Here is a 14564-nt window from a genome sequence, read left to right as displayed (position 1 = left end):
CTGACTCCATCTACTGCATGAAAACAGAATGAAGAGATACAAGACAGTTGCTCAGAGGGGGAGAGTGAAGAGTAACTTGATTATTTTATAAATCGTACTGAATTTGTAACCGATGATATTTAGAAAGTTTCTTATTTCAGCAAGATGAAGCTTATATTAAAATTAATTAAGTAAGTTTCGCTAGCATTTACCTTGTCTTCAAACATATTTCATCAATTATTTGGTGTACAAAGATCCATTTGGTAATTAGTCATCTCATCTATTGCATTGCGGATCCTTTCATTTCACCTCCTCATGTGATAACGTAAATAGACAAGCGAGTGGATGTAGGGAAGATGGATCAAGGAGTTACAGACATTGCAAGAAAATCATTACACTTGCGGAAGTACACCATATTTAGGGATAGGTTTATCAAAGAGTGAAATTAGAGATCTCCACAGTCCATAGAGTGAAATACCTCCTCTCTCTCCATTTATTTCTATGGTATTTTTAAAGGCATATTTATTAAATGGTGAACGTTCACTATCACCCTTTGATAAATACACCTTTAAAAATCCCATAGAAATAAATGGAGAGAGGCGGTATTTTGCTCTGCGGACTGTGTAGATCTCTAACTTTACTGTTTGATATATATAACCCTTAGATTGAAGAGGAATGTCTTAAAAATGTAAGGCAGAGAATCTAGCCTGGTTAGGGTGAGAAAAGGAGCCAAATAGCCCTTCACGTCAGGGACATGCAGCATAAAGCCTTCTGAAAATAGAAGGTATTACTTGCCTCATGCCATATACATAGCACTGCCATAATACCAAAAATTCAAGTTTAACTCTCACATAATTATTATTATTAACATTATGGATAGAGACATGCAAATCTCTCCTTTATATCCCAACTATGCATCCAGAACCACTGTTTTAATAGCACAGATACAGCCTAATGGTACAGAGCCATACGTTTTGCATGTGAAGGGCTTTTTGGCTTCTTTTAGCCCATCTCACCATAACCAGGCTAGGTTCCCTGCTTTGCTGCTCCACAAGTCCTAATCACTCAGAAGCCATGTTCCAATATCTTGCACTGAGGAGATTTAACAAGATCAAAACAGGCTGTCTGCAAGTTTGGATATATCTCTATCTATCTAGCTATTCGGCTGTATCTGTGCTATAAAACCAGCGGTTCTGGATGCATATTTGGCCACAGGGGCATAAAGAGTGATTTGTATGTCTCCGTCCATTATGCCTTATGTGAGAGTTAAACTTTAATTTTTGGGTATAAAGGCAGTGCTATGTATATGGCACGAGACAAAAAATACCTTCTGTTTATATGCTGCATGTTAAAATGTAAGGAAAGGCTAAATTTATGCTATTCGAAATCTGATCTCATATATCCTCTTCAACCTCAATATGGTTAGTTGGATCATTTGGATACCACATAGTATTCTGGAAAGCTGCAGATTAAAAAGTGATATAATTCAAAAAGGAATAAACCCCAAAGACCAGCTGCAAACTTTTAAAATAGCAGTGTCAAAATTATACTAAACTGTGCAATGGGAATCACATTTATGCATAAATTCAATATGGCGGCACTTTCGAACTGCAAAGGAAACATCAATCTATCACATGGTGTTTTTCCACCGTTTTATTGAAGGTTTTATTGGAATAGAAATACTCCATTCTGTGCCTGTCACAACCCAAAAATATACAATATAGATATTTATATTCATAAATCCTCCCTAAAACCCAAAGTCAACTAGATGAAATATATATTTTATTTCTTCTTTTTTTTTTCTTGCTGAAAACCCTTAATTGACAATTTATAGCTTTTGTAAGAAAATATACGTGACAGTTAAACAAACGATACACAGGAACAATTAACAGAAAAATGCGTATCTTGAAATGCAAAAATAAAAAATAAAACTAAAAACTCCCAGCAAAACCAGAAACACAGTTCCTTGGTGTTTAAATCTTGCCGTTTATACAGGTCCGTAGAGGACAATGGCATTAAAAGCGAACACACCCTAAGAAAGCTCTTAGCCTTAAACTGACCTCATGATGGTGCATGTCCATATGCTCCGTCAGCATTTTTCAGCCAGTGTAGTAGAGCCTTAGTCCTCTCCCTATTTATATCAATGGGAAATGCATGACAGTGCATGCAGACTGGGGTACCTCTTCATTGACTGAAAAATGGTGTGTGTGTGTACACATACAGGTATGGGTCGTGTTATCCAGAATGCTCGGGACCTGGGGTTTTCCAGATAACTTATCTTTCTGTTATTTGCATCTTCATACCTTAGGTCTACTAGAAAATCATGTAAACATAAATAAACCCAATAGGCTGGTTTTGATTCCAATAAGGATCTTAGTTTGGATCATGTACAAGATAGTGTTTTATAATTACAGAGGATAGGTCATTTTTTTAAAAAAATTGGATTATTTTTATAAAATGGAGTTTATGGGACATGACCTTTCTGTAATTTGGAGCTTTCTGGATAATGGGTTTACGGATAACATATCACATACCTGTATATTACATACATATACTCCTTATGCCCTGGAATTAAAGGAAATGATCTCACAATGCTCAGTGTCAATTGTAAAGAGAAGGGCAACATAAAAATGTGGAATCAGAACACTGTCCCTACCAAACAAGTAATTATACGAACAGGAGGACGGCACGCCGGTAAAAAACAGGTTTTTATTGTAGAGTACTGCAAAGGTACATAGGCCTTACGCGTTTCGGGAACACCTTCCCTTAATCATGATGCCTATGATTAAGGGAAGGTGTTCCCGAAACGCGTAAGGCCTATGTACCTTTGCAGTACTCTACAATAAAAACCTGTTTTTTACTGGAGTGCCGTCCTCCTGTTCGTATAATTACTGTTGGCAGTGGGGACACTGCGGACTGAGCATCCGGCATTACAGAGGAGCAGCTAAGTGGTGGTGAGTTGAAGCGGTCCTTATCGTTTTTGAGAGCCTACCAAACAAGTGCTGGGCCTTTTTGCCAGTGAATGCTGCCTGATATAGTGGAATTAAATGGCCATGAAAAGGCCATTCTATAAGCTTCACAGAGACATATGGATGGTGTGCTTGATCACAGGTTACAGGAAACATATGAAACAACCCTTTAGAGCAGCGGTCAGCTGGGAATCAAAGCAGTTCCACTCTCAATATCCCACTGCAGCGGAATGCCAATATTGTTGCAGTCCTTTGTGATGTGCACAAATAATGTCTTACACTTGACATAAGCAAAAGCCTGAATATAAGGCACAGGTTTTAGCAATCTTCAGTCCAGCTTTCTAAATATTCACTATTTTTGCAACTAGATAAGACCTCCATTATTTCTAAAACACCAAAGGACACATGGTACAAACTGGGGAGCTCACATTTTACAATACAAGGACAAAAAAAAACAAAAAACGGTGTGGCGCCACTCACCAGGGATTTTAGGAAGTGCAGAATAGTTACCTATACATTGAAAAGACAGGGAGGGGTTTGATTATCCCTAATGGAACTGTGGGTGCTACCCCTAAAATAGGATGGTGGGTCAACTACAAAATAAACCTCTCTGAGGATTCATTTGGCCACTTTGCATAGAACAAAATAATGCAGAGGAACGCTGTATAAATGCATTTGTAAACAGTAAAGATAACAGTATTTTTCTGATTTATTAGTACAGCGTGGGTCTAATTCACAATGCTGCCACACTACTGCAAAGTTCTGTAGTTTTCCTATGTTAAGCACTCTGGCACAAATCGTACAGTCTTTGTTCTTGTGATGTGCAATATCTCAGGAAGTTGCACGCCGTGAAGTGTTGCAACCCTTGTAAAAACCAGATTGTTAAAAGTGCAATTTGTTATAGGGCATACTTAACTGTCCCCTTACAAGAACCTTATTTTGAGGGTTTTTTCACTTTAAGCTTTAAAACTTGGTCTGGTGACTTGAGAATATACAGAGGGACACCATTGATTAACACTCCCACAGCAACCCACAGAAAATATGTTTAGCGCAAAGAAGTTGCAGACTGTTTCACAGTTTGGAAGGTAAATATGAGTGTGCATCACTGTTTTCTAAAAGGCAGAAGGTATATTATTTATATTAATATAAAAATGGCAGAAGAGGAATAGAACCATCAGGGCTGTTCTTCAATCCACACCAGTTAGGATATAACTTTTGCTTCAGGTAAAAACGCCTCCCAGTATTTAACCAGCTGTAAAGATAAAAAAAAAAAAAATAGAGTCTGAGGCAGAAATGGCAGCTTTAATTTTACTTTCACTTCACACACTCACTATCCCTGCAACTAGGAATATACTGCATGTTTAAATAGAGATAATGAGCTCTGTATAAAGTTATTTGTTATTTATTTTGCTCTAATCCCGTCTATGTGATGCTCTTATAAAAGCTGCCTTGTTTCAAATTTCCCACACCTTATGTACATGTGTGAAGAGATGGGATATTGTATATCTACAGTCGAAAGGGACAAAAATTCCCTCAGCAAAAGTCTACTCATAGTAAATGACTTGCATGGATAGTCTTTACGTAGGTGCTGATGTACATTAATACTATTATATCATCCTTCTGTAATGGCTGAGCCTACTCAATAATATGTTATAGAGCTATGTATAATGTACATATTGTGCATATGTATTGTCCTCCTAAGTTAAATTCATTTATTCAGCTGTTGCTGAACGAGAATGCACAGCATCTAATAAAATCAAAGTTGTGCAACCATTCCTGTATGTTAAAGAGATACTGACACCAGTACTTCAACCTTTTTTCACATCTAACATAACATTGTCTTTGCAGGCTATTTACAGTATAACTACCATTTAAAGTATTTCCCTGATGCTTTACATGACCTATCTGATCCCCATGTTGTGCAGCAGTAATCGATTAGCATTAGAAACTCTGACTGACAGGTTATGAAGGGACAGGTTTAGGAACTTCAAGTTAAAATCACTTACAAAAGGTCAACTTTTACTGTACATTAATATTTTGAAGAGTAGTTTTTTGTTAGTGTCAATATAACTTTAAATAATATACCTCATACTTAATGTATTAGGCATGTGTAAATCATATTATTGTGGATCATAACAAAAGTTGTATCCCCTACACTACAATCCTTAGTAAATTAAAAAGAAACAGGCCCTCGGGATGAAAAAACCCTCTTCTATCCCGTATGAAGACATAATTCAACAACATATTTACACATTAGAAAACAAGACATGCAATGCAACATACTTTGTGCTGTGAATTCATCAGTGTCTCCAGATATCTAACTATGTGACCTTTAAAATCCTTAGACTTCTCTTTCTGAAAAAAGGAAGGAAAGGCTTTATTAATAATGTTACATTGACTGAGTGAGTCTCATGATGCTATTCTTCCTAATTTAAAAACTTGCTTTGTCATGAAATGCATAGCTATCTAGCATGGCCAGTGACAGACATCACCAACAGACCCAAACACTGACCTACAGGGAGCAACCCTGTATTTGAAGGGGGGCTACACAAAACTCAGGACTACTTGTGGACAGTACAGGAGCTTTTCATGGAGTCTACAGTGTGCAGAAGGAGCAGCTGTATGTTGTAGTAGACAGCAGCAATTCCTCATTTGACAATACTGTCAAATTAAAGCAAAAAGCTCAATACTCAAAAATACCACATTCTCAAATTCATGTAGTGTTTAATTTTTGCTGTTATTTCTTCGTATATATAATAACTGCGAATATATATTATCTGCTATCATATTTTAAAAAAGTAGGTTAGTAATTTTAGCATAACAATGAAAATTATACCAGAATACAGTGGTAACATATCAGTAGCTACAGGTTTTAAAATATAATTAAGCCTGGGATACTAAAACACTTTTCTCCATTTAAAGGGGTTGTTCACCTTTGAGATAACTTTTAGTATGGTGTAAAGAGGGATATTCTGAGACAATTTGCAATTGGTTTTCATTTTTTATTATTGAAGGTTTTTGAGTTATTTAGCTTTTATATTCAGCAGCTCTACAATTTGCAAATTAACCAATCTGGTAGCTAGGGTCCAAATTACCCTAGCAACCATGCATTGATTTATATAAGAGACTGGAATATGAATAGGAGAGGGCATGAATAGAAGGATCAGTAATAAAAAGTAACAATAACAATACATGTGTAGCTTTACAGAGCATTTGTTTTTTAGAAGGGAGTCAGCGACACCCATTTGAAAGCAGCAAAGAGTCAGAAGAAAAAGGCAAATAACTATAAAAAGTAAGTAATGAAAAGCAATTGAAAAGTTTCTTAGAATTGTCCGTTCTATAACATAATAAAAGTTACCTTAAAGGTACACCACCCCTTTAATAATAAACCAAGCTAAAGCTTAATTAATTATTTATGATTTTAGTTTTGTGCAAAAAGCATAAAGTTTTCAGCTTAATCACCATGACCAACTATTGCCATTTCTTAGGTTATCCAAAACCTGTGAATCATAAGGTGCTGAGTGTAGCAAATGTATGTTCAGCACAAATTCTACTAATTGAACTCACGATGAATAAGGATGTAGACTGTCCCTCTAACACCAGTACCCGTTAGTTTAAAGGAACAGAACACAGACAAATTAAAATGTATTAAATTATTTAAAATATAATGCACTGTTGGCCTGCACTGATACAACTGGTGTGTTTGCTTCAGCAACTCTACCATAGTTTATATAAACAAATGTAGCCATGGGGCAGCCATTCAAAGCTTAAAAAGAGAAAAGGCAGCATATAGCAGCTCTGTAGTATACAATGCTTGAATGGCTGCCCCTATGGCTACACAGTAGTTTGTATATATAAACTATAATAGTCTTTCTGAAGCAAACACCCCAGTTTTACCAGTGCAGGCCATCAATACATTATTTAATCATTACTAAAAAAACTTCATTTTTTAATGTTATTGTTCCTTTAAGACCTTCAGTGCTGTGAGCCTGCTACACTGAGCACAGGATTTAAGGAGGCATAATGCCCATTTAACTGAAAGTAAAATACTTGCCTCAAACCGCATGACCTCCTTTCGTACTGTAACAGAAATCCTCTCAAAATCCCTTTCATATTGTGTGACCTGGGATTCCCACTAAAAGAAAAAAAAAAAAAAAAAAATTATATATATATATATATATATATATATATATATATATATATATATATATATATATATATATATATATATATATATATATATATATATATATATATATACACACAATTAGTTTCTAACACAAATGTCTGTCTAAAGACACCTGAGCTGACTAAAACAAATGTCTTAAAGGTTTGACAGTGGATAAGTCAGTGCTCTTTGGATACATGATACTGTGCAATTCAAAAACTGCAGTGAAAAAGTGTTAGAATAAAATATAACCAAAATAGTCTAGTCCCACTTACTTGATGTCCTGTAATGAGGATGCAGCTGGGAATTGGGGAAAAATATGGCAGATCACACCTTTACACGCCCTCTGTCTATAACATGTATGTCACTGGCCCTTTAGATGCAGTGAATGAATATATTTATATTTTGATATAAATATTATATATTGGCTTTTGCCTTTGAGGAAATAACTTATGACCTTGCAGTTATAGCAAGATCCTGCTTGCACGAGGGAGTGTAAACTGCAACTAGAGCTTCATTCTGACTGGCAAAACAGTTTCAGAGCTGCTTAGCATCTAAATAATTGATGTGTATTTTAAAAACATAGACAAGTTTATCATGAAACAACACCGTTTAATAAAGGGTGTGAGATGTGTTATCATATTTGTGAAAGGAAACTCAGTAAGTGCATGCATGGTTTTGTCACCTCTGCAATCTCATCCTTTGCTTGTTGCAGTTTGTCTGGTTTGTTGGCCCACAGCAATCTAGCCTCATTTTCTCTCTTCTTCTGTAAGGTGGCCTGAGCATCCTGCCATCGCTGCCAGGTTTTTATTCGCTGATCAAATACCCCCTAAAGTAGAAGGAAGCCATATCACTGTTACAATTCCCTGTATTCTGAGATATTCACTAGAACATATAACATGTAAACACACACAAGCTTCTGGAAAACAGCATAAAGACACCAATACATTGCTAAAAGGAGAACGGTTCTACATTTCTGTGGAGAAATATAGACAGTTAAAAGAATAACAAATAAGTTATGCCACCAATTCTATTTTGCCATTTCTACACAATTTAAATCATTTTTTAAATTCTCTTTTTAATGTGATTAGAAGCCGAAGATGAAGTATCCAAACAATTCTACATTTATGTAAAGTTTAAAAGAATGTTCAAAATTTGGAAATCTGTGTTAAGTGCTATATTTTTCACTTATAGTGCTGCATGTGCAAGTATCACTACATAAATAAAAATACACATGGAAAAAAACAAAAATTGTAAGTGCACTGTATTTGTCCACTGGCACAAGTCACTGTATATTTGTAACAGCAGTTGATCAACTCTAGGTTAATCCAAGCGCTCATAAATAGCAGCAGATCAGCAATACAACATGGGTTAGACTACACCCAGATTTTCTGCTGTTATCAGCAGATTTCACTTCTCTGTCTCGCCGGATACTTTAGTCATAAGGGTCTCCCCTTTATAATAAATTCTAACATTTTCATAAGGCATAAAAATTCTGGCTTCTGGCTTTTTTCATGGCGTGTGTATGCTATACACACAGCTCTTATATGCAATGGCAATACCATGTTTGCTTACACTCAGTGACCTATGCCCAGTAATGTGTCCATGCTGGGCAGCAGTATCTAGCAGTATATATATGATGTAAATTATGACCTCAGGGAAAAACTGTTTAATTCCAGGCATTATAATATAATGTATATATGCAGTGAATACTGTAAGTGCATAATGTTTCACAACAAATCTTATCATTAATTAATTAATCACAGTTCAGTGTGACAACATATATCTTTTATTTAAGAGCAGGTTTTCCCCTAACTATACAGTTTAATGTTGGACACAGATGTGGAAATAGAATTGCTGGTACAAAAAAACTGATGCCTGACGAAACAAATAAAGAACTTTATAGGAAAGTCACATATATAAAACAGCAATCTCTGGGAGACACAACATGTACATATTTACCAATACTGCACTGCAGTTTCAGAGACATATAAACTTAATAACGCTACGAGAAAAGAGAATTTGGAACAGAAGTAAACTAAATTAAATACTGGCACCAGCATATCATCACATGCAATACTCACTCTGACCACAGAGAGCAAACGGATGTAATCAGCCAATAGCTCCGCAAGCAGGAAGAAATCACTGTTGGCCTGCTCCTGGTGTAGCTGCTCTATCTTCTCCTCTACCTCAGCCAGTTGAGACAAAGCCCGAGAAAGGGCTGTGTTATCCTCTGAGCTCCCCAGCATGGCCAGACTCTTGGCAAATAGAGCAGTGTTCAGTGCTAGTTCTGAGATAAACATTAAAGAGGCATTGCGTTAAAAACATTTCTACTATGGAAAATTATGTGAGTAGAGTATGATTAGCTCTTTGTAGGCTGCACAATGAATACCCAGGCAAAGAGCAAATGCTTAATTTTGCTTTTGACTACAATGGAGAGAAAGAACCGTTGCTTCACTTCTATTCACAAGAATTACAGTGTGTGCTGATATTGCCAGGGTCACAGGAAACCTAAACAATGTCTCCAGACTCAGAACATGGTGCCATAAAGATATAGCATTCACTATCATATTTCTAGAGTCCCTGAGGCTCATTTTTTTAATGAAATAAATGACATACGTAAACATGACAATACTTTTATAATCCAGTCACTGCTTTCATGTTCAGTTAAAAATAAGTCAAAACAGGGTAAGAACTTTGCAAAATTTCCACTAAAGACATTTATTAATAACTCCTCCCTAAACATGGTCTTGGGGATCCTTTATTTACATTATAAGCATATATAAGGATTGCACTGAATCCAGTACTTGGTCGGTGAGTAACCTGAAATGAATTTAATGTAGGAAAAAATAAAAAGGTAAAAAAGGAAATCTATCAAGCTATACTACTGGACACTAATTTAACATTCCATGCTGCAAATGTGCTTCTTTTGTATAGCATTAGCAACATTTTTAAAAAAAAAAAAAAAAAAAAAAAAAACTGATGAACATAAGGGTTTAAATTGGGGGGGGCGCTAGATGTATCATTTTGCAACCTTCCATAATAAAATACTATTTCTTATCGTAAAGTAATTTATAATCTCATACATATATGAACTTTAAAATGCTTATGGTTATACTTTCCTCTGCTATTCTCCTTTCATACATTTTTTTCAGTTCAGCTAGTACACCAGCAAAAACATTCATTTGCTTCCCTCTGGTGTTTCAGTCTGGCATCCCAGTAATCTAGGTGCAGACTGTGAACTGTTACAATTTGAAATACAGTCATATGAAAAAGTTTGGGAACCCCTCTTAATTCTTTGGAGTTTTGTCGATCATTGGCTGAGCTTTCAAAGTAACAACTTTCTTTTGATATATAACATGCCTTATGGAAACAGTAGTATTTCAGCAGTGACATAAAGTTTATTGGATTAACAGAAAATATGCAATATGCATCATAACCAAACTAGACAGGTGCATAAATTTGGGCAGCCCAACAGAGATATTACATCAATACTTAGTTGAGCCTCTTTTTGCAAATGTAACAGCCTCTAGACTCCTCCTATAGCCTTTTGATGAGTGTCTGGATTCTGGATGGCAGCATTTTTGACCATTTGTCCATACAAAATCTCTCCAGTTCATTAAAATTTGATGGCTGCCGAGCATGGACAGCCTGCTTCAAATCATCCCATAGATTTTCCATGATATTTAAGTCGACAGCCATTCCAGAATATTGTACTTCTCCCTCTGCATAAATGCCTTTGTAGATTTCAAAAGTTTGTTTAGGGTCATCTTCTTGTTGGAATATCCAACCCCTGAATAACTTCAACTTTGTGACTGATGCTTGAACATTATTCTGAAGAATTTGTTGATATTGGGTTGAATTCATCCGACCCTCAACTTTAACAAGGGCCTCAGTCCCTGAACTAGCCCCACAGCATGATGGAACCTCCACCAAATTTGACAGTATGGAGCAGGTGTTTTTCTTGGAATGAAGTGTTCTTTTTCGGCCACGCAAAGCGCTTTTTGTTATGACCAAATAACTAAATTTTTGTCTCATCATTCCAAAGCACTTTGTTCCAAAATGACTGTGGCTTGTCTAAATGAGCTTTTGCATAACAAGCGACTCTGTTTGTGGTGTGAGTGCAGAAAGGGCTTCTTTCTCATCACCCTGCCATACAGATATTCTTTGTGCAAATTGCGCTGAATTGTAGAACGATGTACAGATACACCATCTGCAGCAAGATGTTCTTGCAGGTCTTTGGAGGTGATCTTTAGGTTGTCTGTAACCATTCTCACGATCCTCTGTATATGCCGCTCCTGTATTTTCCTTGGACTTCCAGATCTGGGTTTTACAGCAACTGTGCCTGTGCATTTCCATTTCCTAATTACATTCCTTACAGTTGAAACTGACAATTTAAACCTCTGAGATAGATTTTTGTAGCCTTCTCCTAAACCATGATACTTGAACAATCTTTGTTTTCAGATCTTTTGAGAGTTGCTTTGAGGATCCCATGCTGTCACTATTTAGAGTAAAGTCAAACAGAAGCACAACTTGGTAATTGGCCACCTTAAATACCTTTTCTCATGATTGGACACACCTGCCTATGAAGTTCAAGGCTTAACAAGCTAATCCAACCAATTTGGTGTTGCCAGTAATCAGTATTGAGCAGTTACATGCATTCAAATTAGCAAAATGACAAGGGTACCCACATTTTTGCACAGCCAGTTTTTCACATTTGATTTAAATGCATACAACTGAATACTGCTTCACTAAAAATCTTTGTTCAGAAAACACCCCAGTACCCAGATGTTCCGGGAAATGAAAGTCATACCACTATTATCTATTTTGTTGAAAGTGGAGTCAATTATTATGCAGGCTGAGAGGGGTTCCCAAACTTTTTGAAAAGACTGTATTAATTGATACATTTCTAAGCAGCATCTGAGGAACATGAGCAACCAATACATCAGTTGTAACATTTGACTTGAAATTAACTTTTATTAGGGCATAGACAGTGATACTCTGAGACAGTTGGCCTTCATCTTTATGTTTTTACGGTTTTCTCCAGTTTGGACTTTCTGGTTGCTAGGGTCTTCCTTACGCTAGTAACCACAGTGGTTTGAATGAGAGATTGAGATATGAATAGGAGGGCATCGGAATAGAAACAGAAGTCACAATACCATTATAGCCTCATAGAGCAATAGTTTTTGGCTGCCAAACAACCCCTTATGAAAGGGGTTGTGTCCCTGTGCTGTTCCTGGGATAGACCAGAATGTGAACAATGAAATAGTAAACTTCAATCTTAGAAAAAAAATTGTCATTGAAAGAAGTCATTATATCTTCTGTACTACTACTATTAAAGGAATTGTAAACAGTGTCTGGAAGGTGAAGAACTGCTTTTATTTTCCCAGTCAATTGCAAGAAAACACACTTCCACCTGCAAGCCTCCACCTGCACTGCAGGACATATAAACCGTTTATAATGGTGCAGAGCTAAGTGAACATTTTACTTTGGTGCTGCTTGATACATTTCCTCTAAATATCTATATGCTAATGAAAGCATTTTGTGTACAAACAAAAATCCTCATTTTTCTAACATGTAAGTAAAATGAAAAATAGGTGGAGAAAGAGATTGTTGAGCTGTTCACTTTGTTGTCATATGGATATGGGAAAGAACGAGGGCAACATAACAGGTACTATTGCGTTTTTTGTCCTGAGTGCTAACTATTCCAATGTTTTTACCTTTCCTGTGATTCACTAAAGTTTCCACCACTGTGTGCAACTTTCGGAGATGTTGTTCCTCACATTCCACCTCCTGGAATTTGTCTTCAAACCACTAAACAGCCAAACAGAAGAAACTATAATTATCTGCAAAGCACAATTTAACATAGCAGATTAATCTTATGATAGTTCGTATAAGGCTAATGTAATGCCACACAAGGCTGATTCTCGACCTGTGGAAAAATTCAAGCTGAGAATCAGCCTTCTACATTGCCAGCACCTGGAACCACCGTGCAAGGCCAGGTATAGACACATACACACAGTACATGTTGACACTGGAGCACGAGTATGCATTTTGTTGGCCTGCATTTTTCCATAGGCCGAGAATCAGCCCTGTAAAGATAAAGGCTTCATTTCATACAGAACTATATTGCTGCATTTTGTTTGGTCCTACTGTATTCAAATCATGTTTTACTGTTCTTTTTGGCTACAGATTGTTTCTAGCCTACTTCTTTAGTGAAGCTTTAGTTCTCCTTTAAATGCACAGAAGTTTAACATAAGCCATCATCTGTTTTATACTCTCCAGTGTAAAAATATAATAGATCATATACACTCACAACATCTGATTCATTCATTTTAATAGTCATTTTATTGACTGCATCAGTGGCTCTGTTGAACATCTTGAGAAGTCCTGCTCCACTTAGAGCCTGGGTGCTGACTGCACGTGGAAGCTGCAAGAAGGACAAAGATTATTTGAGAAGCACAAAGATGTGCAGCAAACACAGCTGGTCTTTTATTGTGAGCAAGTATTATCCTTACTGATTAAAGGGGTTCACCTTCCAAACACTTTTTTTTCACTATAAGCAAAGCCTTTTTTTTCTTTAAAAACTGTTTTCTATTTTTTACAGTTTTCCCAAAATGTAACTAAAGTTTAATGTTCCTGTCTCTAGTGTCTCAGTTTGGCAGCTGTGAATCAGAAGCAGATTCTGAATGGTTACAATTTGCTATATTTAGTTGAGACAATTAGTTGATACATTTATGAGCAAAAGATGTGGAATATTAGCATCTGAACAGTTACAATTTTCTACATTTAGTTGATACAATTAGCGGATACATTTTCAGCAGCATCTGTGGAATATTAGAAACTATTATATTAATTCTAACAGCTGCCTTTAATGAAAATGCTCAGCAGGACCAAGATAAGAAAATGTATCATCTTATGTATGAATTTGCATCAAAAATGAAAAAAGTGTTTCAAGTGAACAACCCCTTTAAAGGAGATCCAAACCTTTTTTATTAAAATCCCCTACCCCCTACCCTACATAGACCCCCTCCCTGCTCCCCCCAGCCTAGGTGTTACCCTGGGTAAATGCCCCTAACTCTTTACTTACCCTTTAGTGCAGATTCTGTGCAGCAGATTTCATTGGCGCCATCTTCTTCTCTTTGGTAATCTTCGGAAGAGATCGGCATATCGGCGCATGCGCAGTCTTCCGGTCCCGAACAACTGCGCATACGCTGAATGCCACGGAAATTGCCGAAGCACCGGAAGAAGACCTAAAGATTACTGAAGAGAAGAATATGGCGCCCGTGAACTCCGATGCCCCGAATCTGCAACGAGGAGTAAGTAAAGAGTTAGGGGCATTTACCCAGGGTAACACCTAGGCTGGGGGGGAGCAGGGAGGGGGGGTCTATGTTGGGTAGGGGATTTTAATAAAAAGGGGTTGGTTCTCTCTTAAAGTCCCACACCCA

At 36.7% G+C, this 14564-nt stretch overlaps 1 protein-coding gene across 1 annotated transcript in view; it reads right to left on the bottom strand.

Moving 5' to 3' along the window:
- Positions 1-3639: 3639 nt before the first annotated feature.
- snx1.S (sorting nexin 1 S homeolog) overlaps positions 3640-14564 on the bottom strand; it is a 30614-nt gene continuing 19689 nt past the window's right edge. Inside the window, exons 9-15 of the mRNA XM_041588347.1 lie at positions 13433-13546; positions 12837-12930; positions 9201-9406; positions 7802-7945; positions 7003-7083; positions 5232-5303; positions 3640-4200 (exon numbers count right to left, since the gene is read on the bottom strand). Coding sequence (XP_041444281.1) covers positions 4150-4200; positions 5232-5303; positions 7003-7083; positions 7802-7945; positions 9201-9406; positions 12837-12930; positions 13433-13546 — 762 coding nt within the window. The 3' untranslated portion in view covers positions 3640-4149. The remainder of the gene's footprint in view (positions 4201-5231; positions 5304-7002; positions 7084-7801; positions 7946-9200; positions 9407-12836; positions 12931-13432; positions 13547-14564) is intronic.

This window comes from Xenopus laevis, chromosome 3S, assembly GCF_017654675.1.
Source record: "Xenopus laevis strain J_2021 chromosome 3S, Xenopus_laevis_v10.1, whole genome shotgun sequence".
In the NCBI taxonomy this organism is placed as follows: domain Eukaryota; kingdom Metazoa; phylum Chordata; class Amphibia; order Anura; family Pipidae; genus Xenopus; species Xenopus laevis.
The sequence above is the reverse complement of the archived record's forward strand: the minus strand, read 5'-3'. Positions and strand labels throughout refer to the sequence as shown.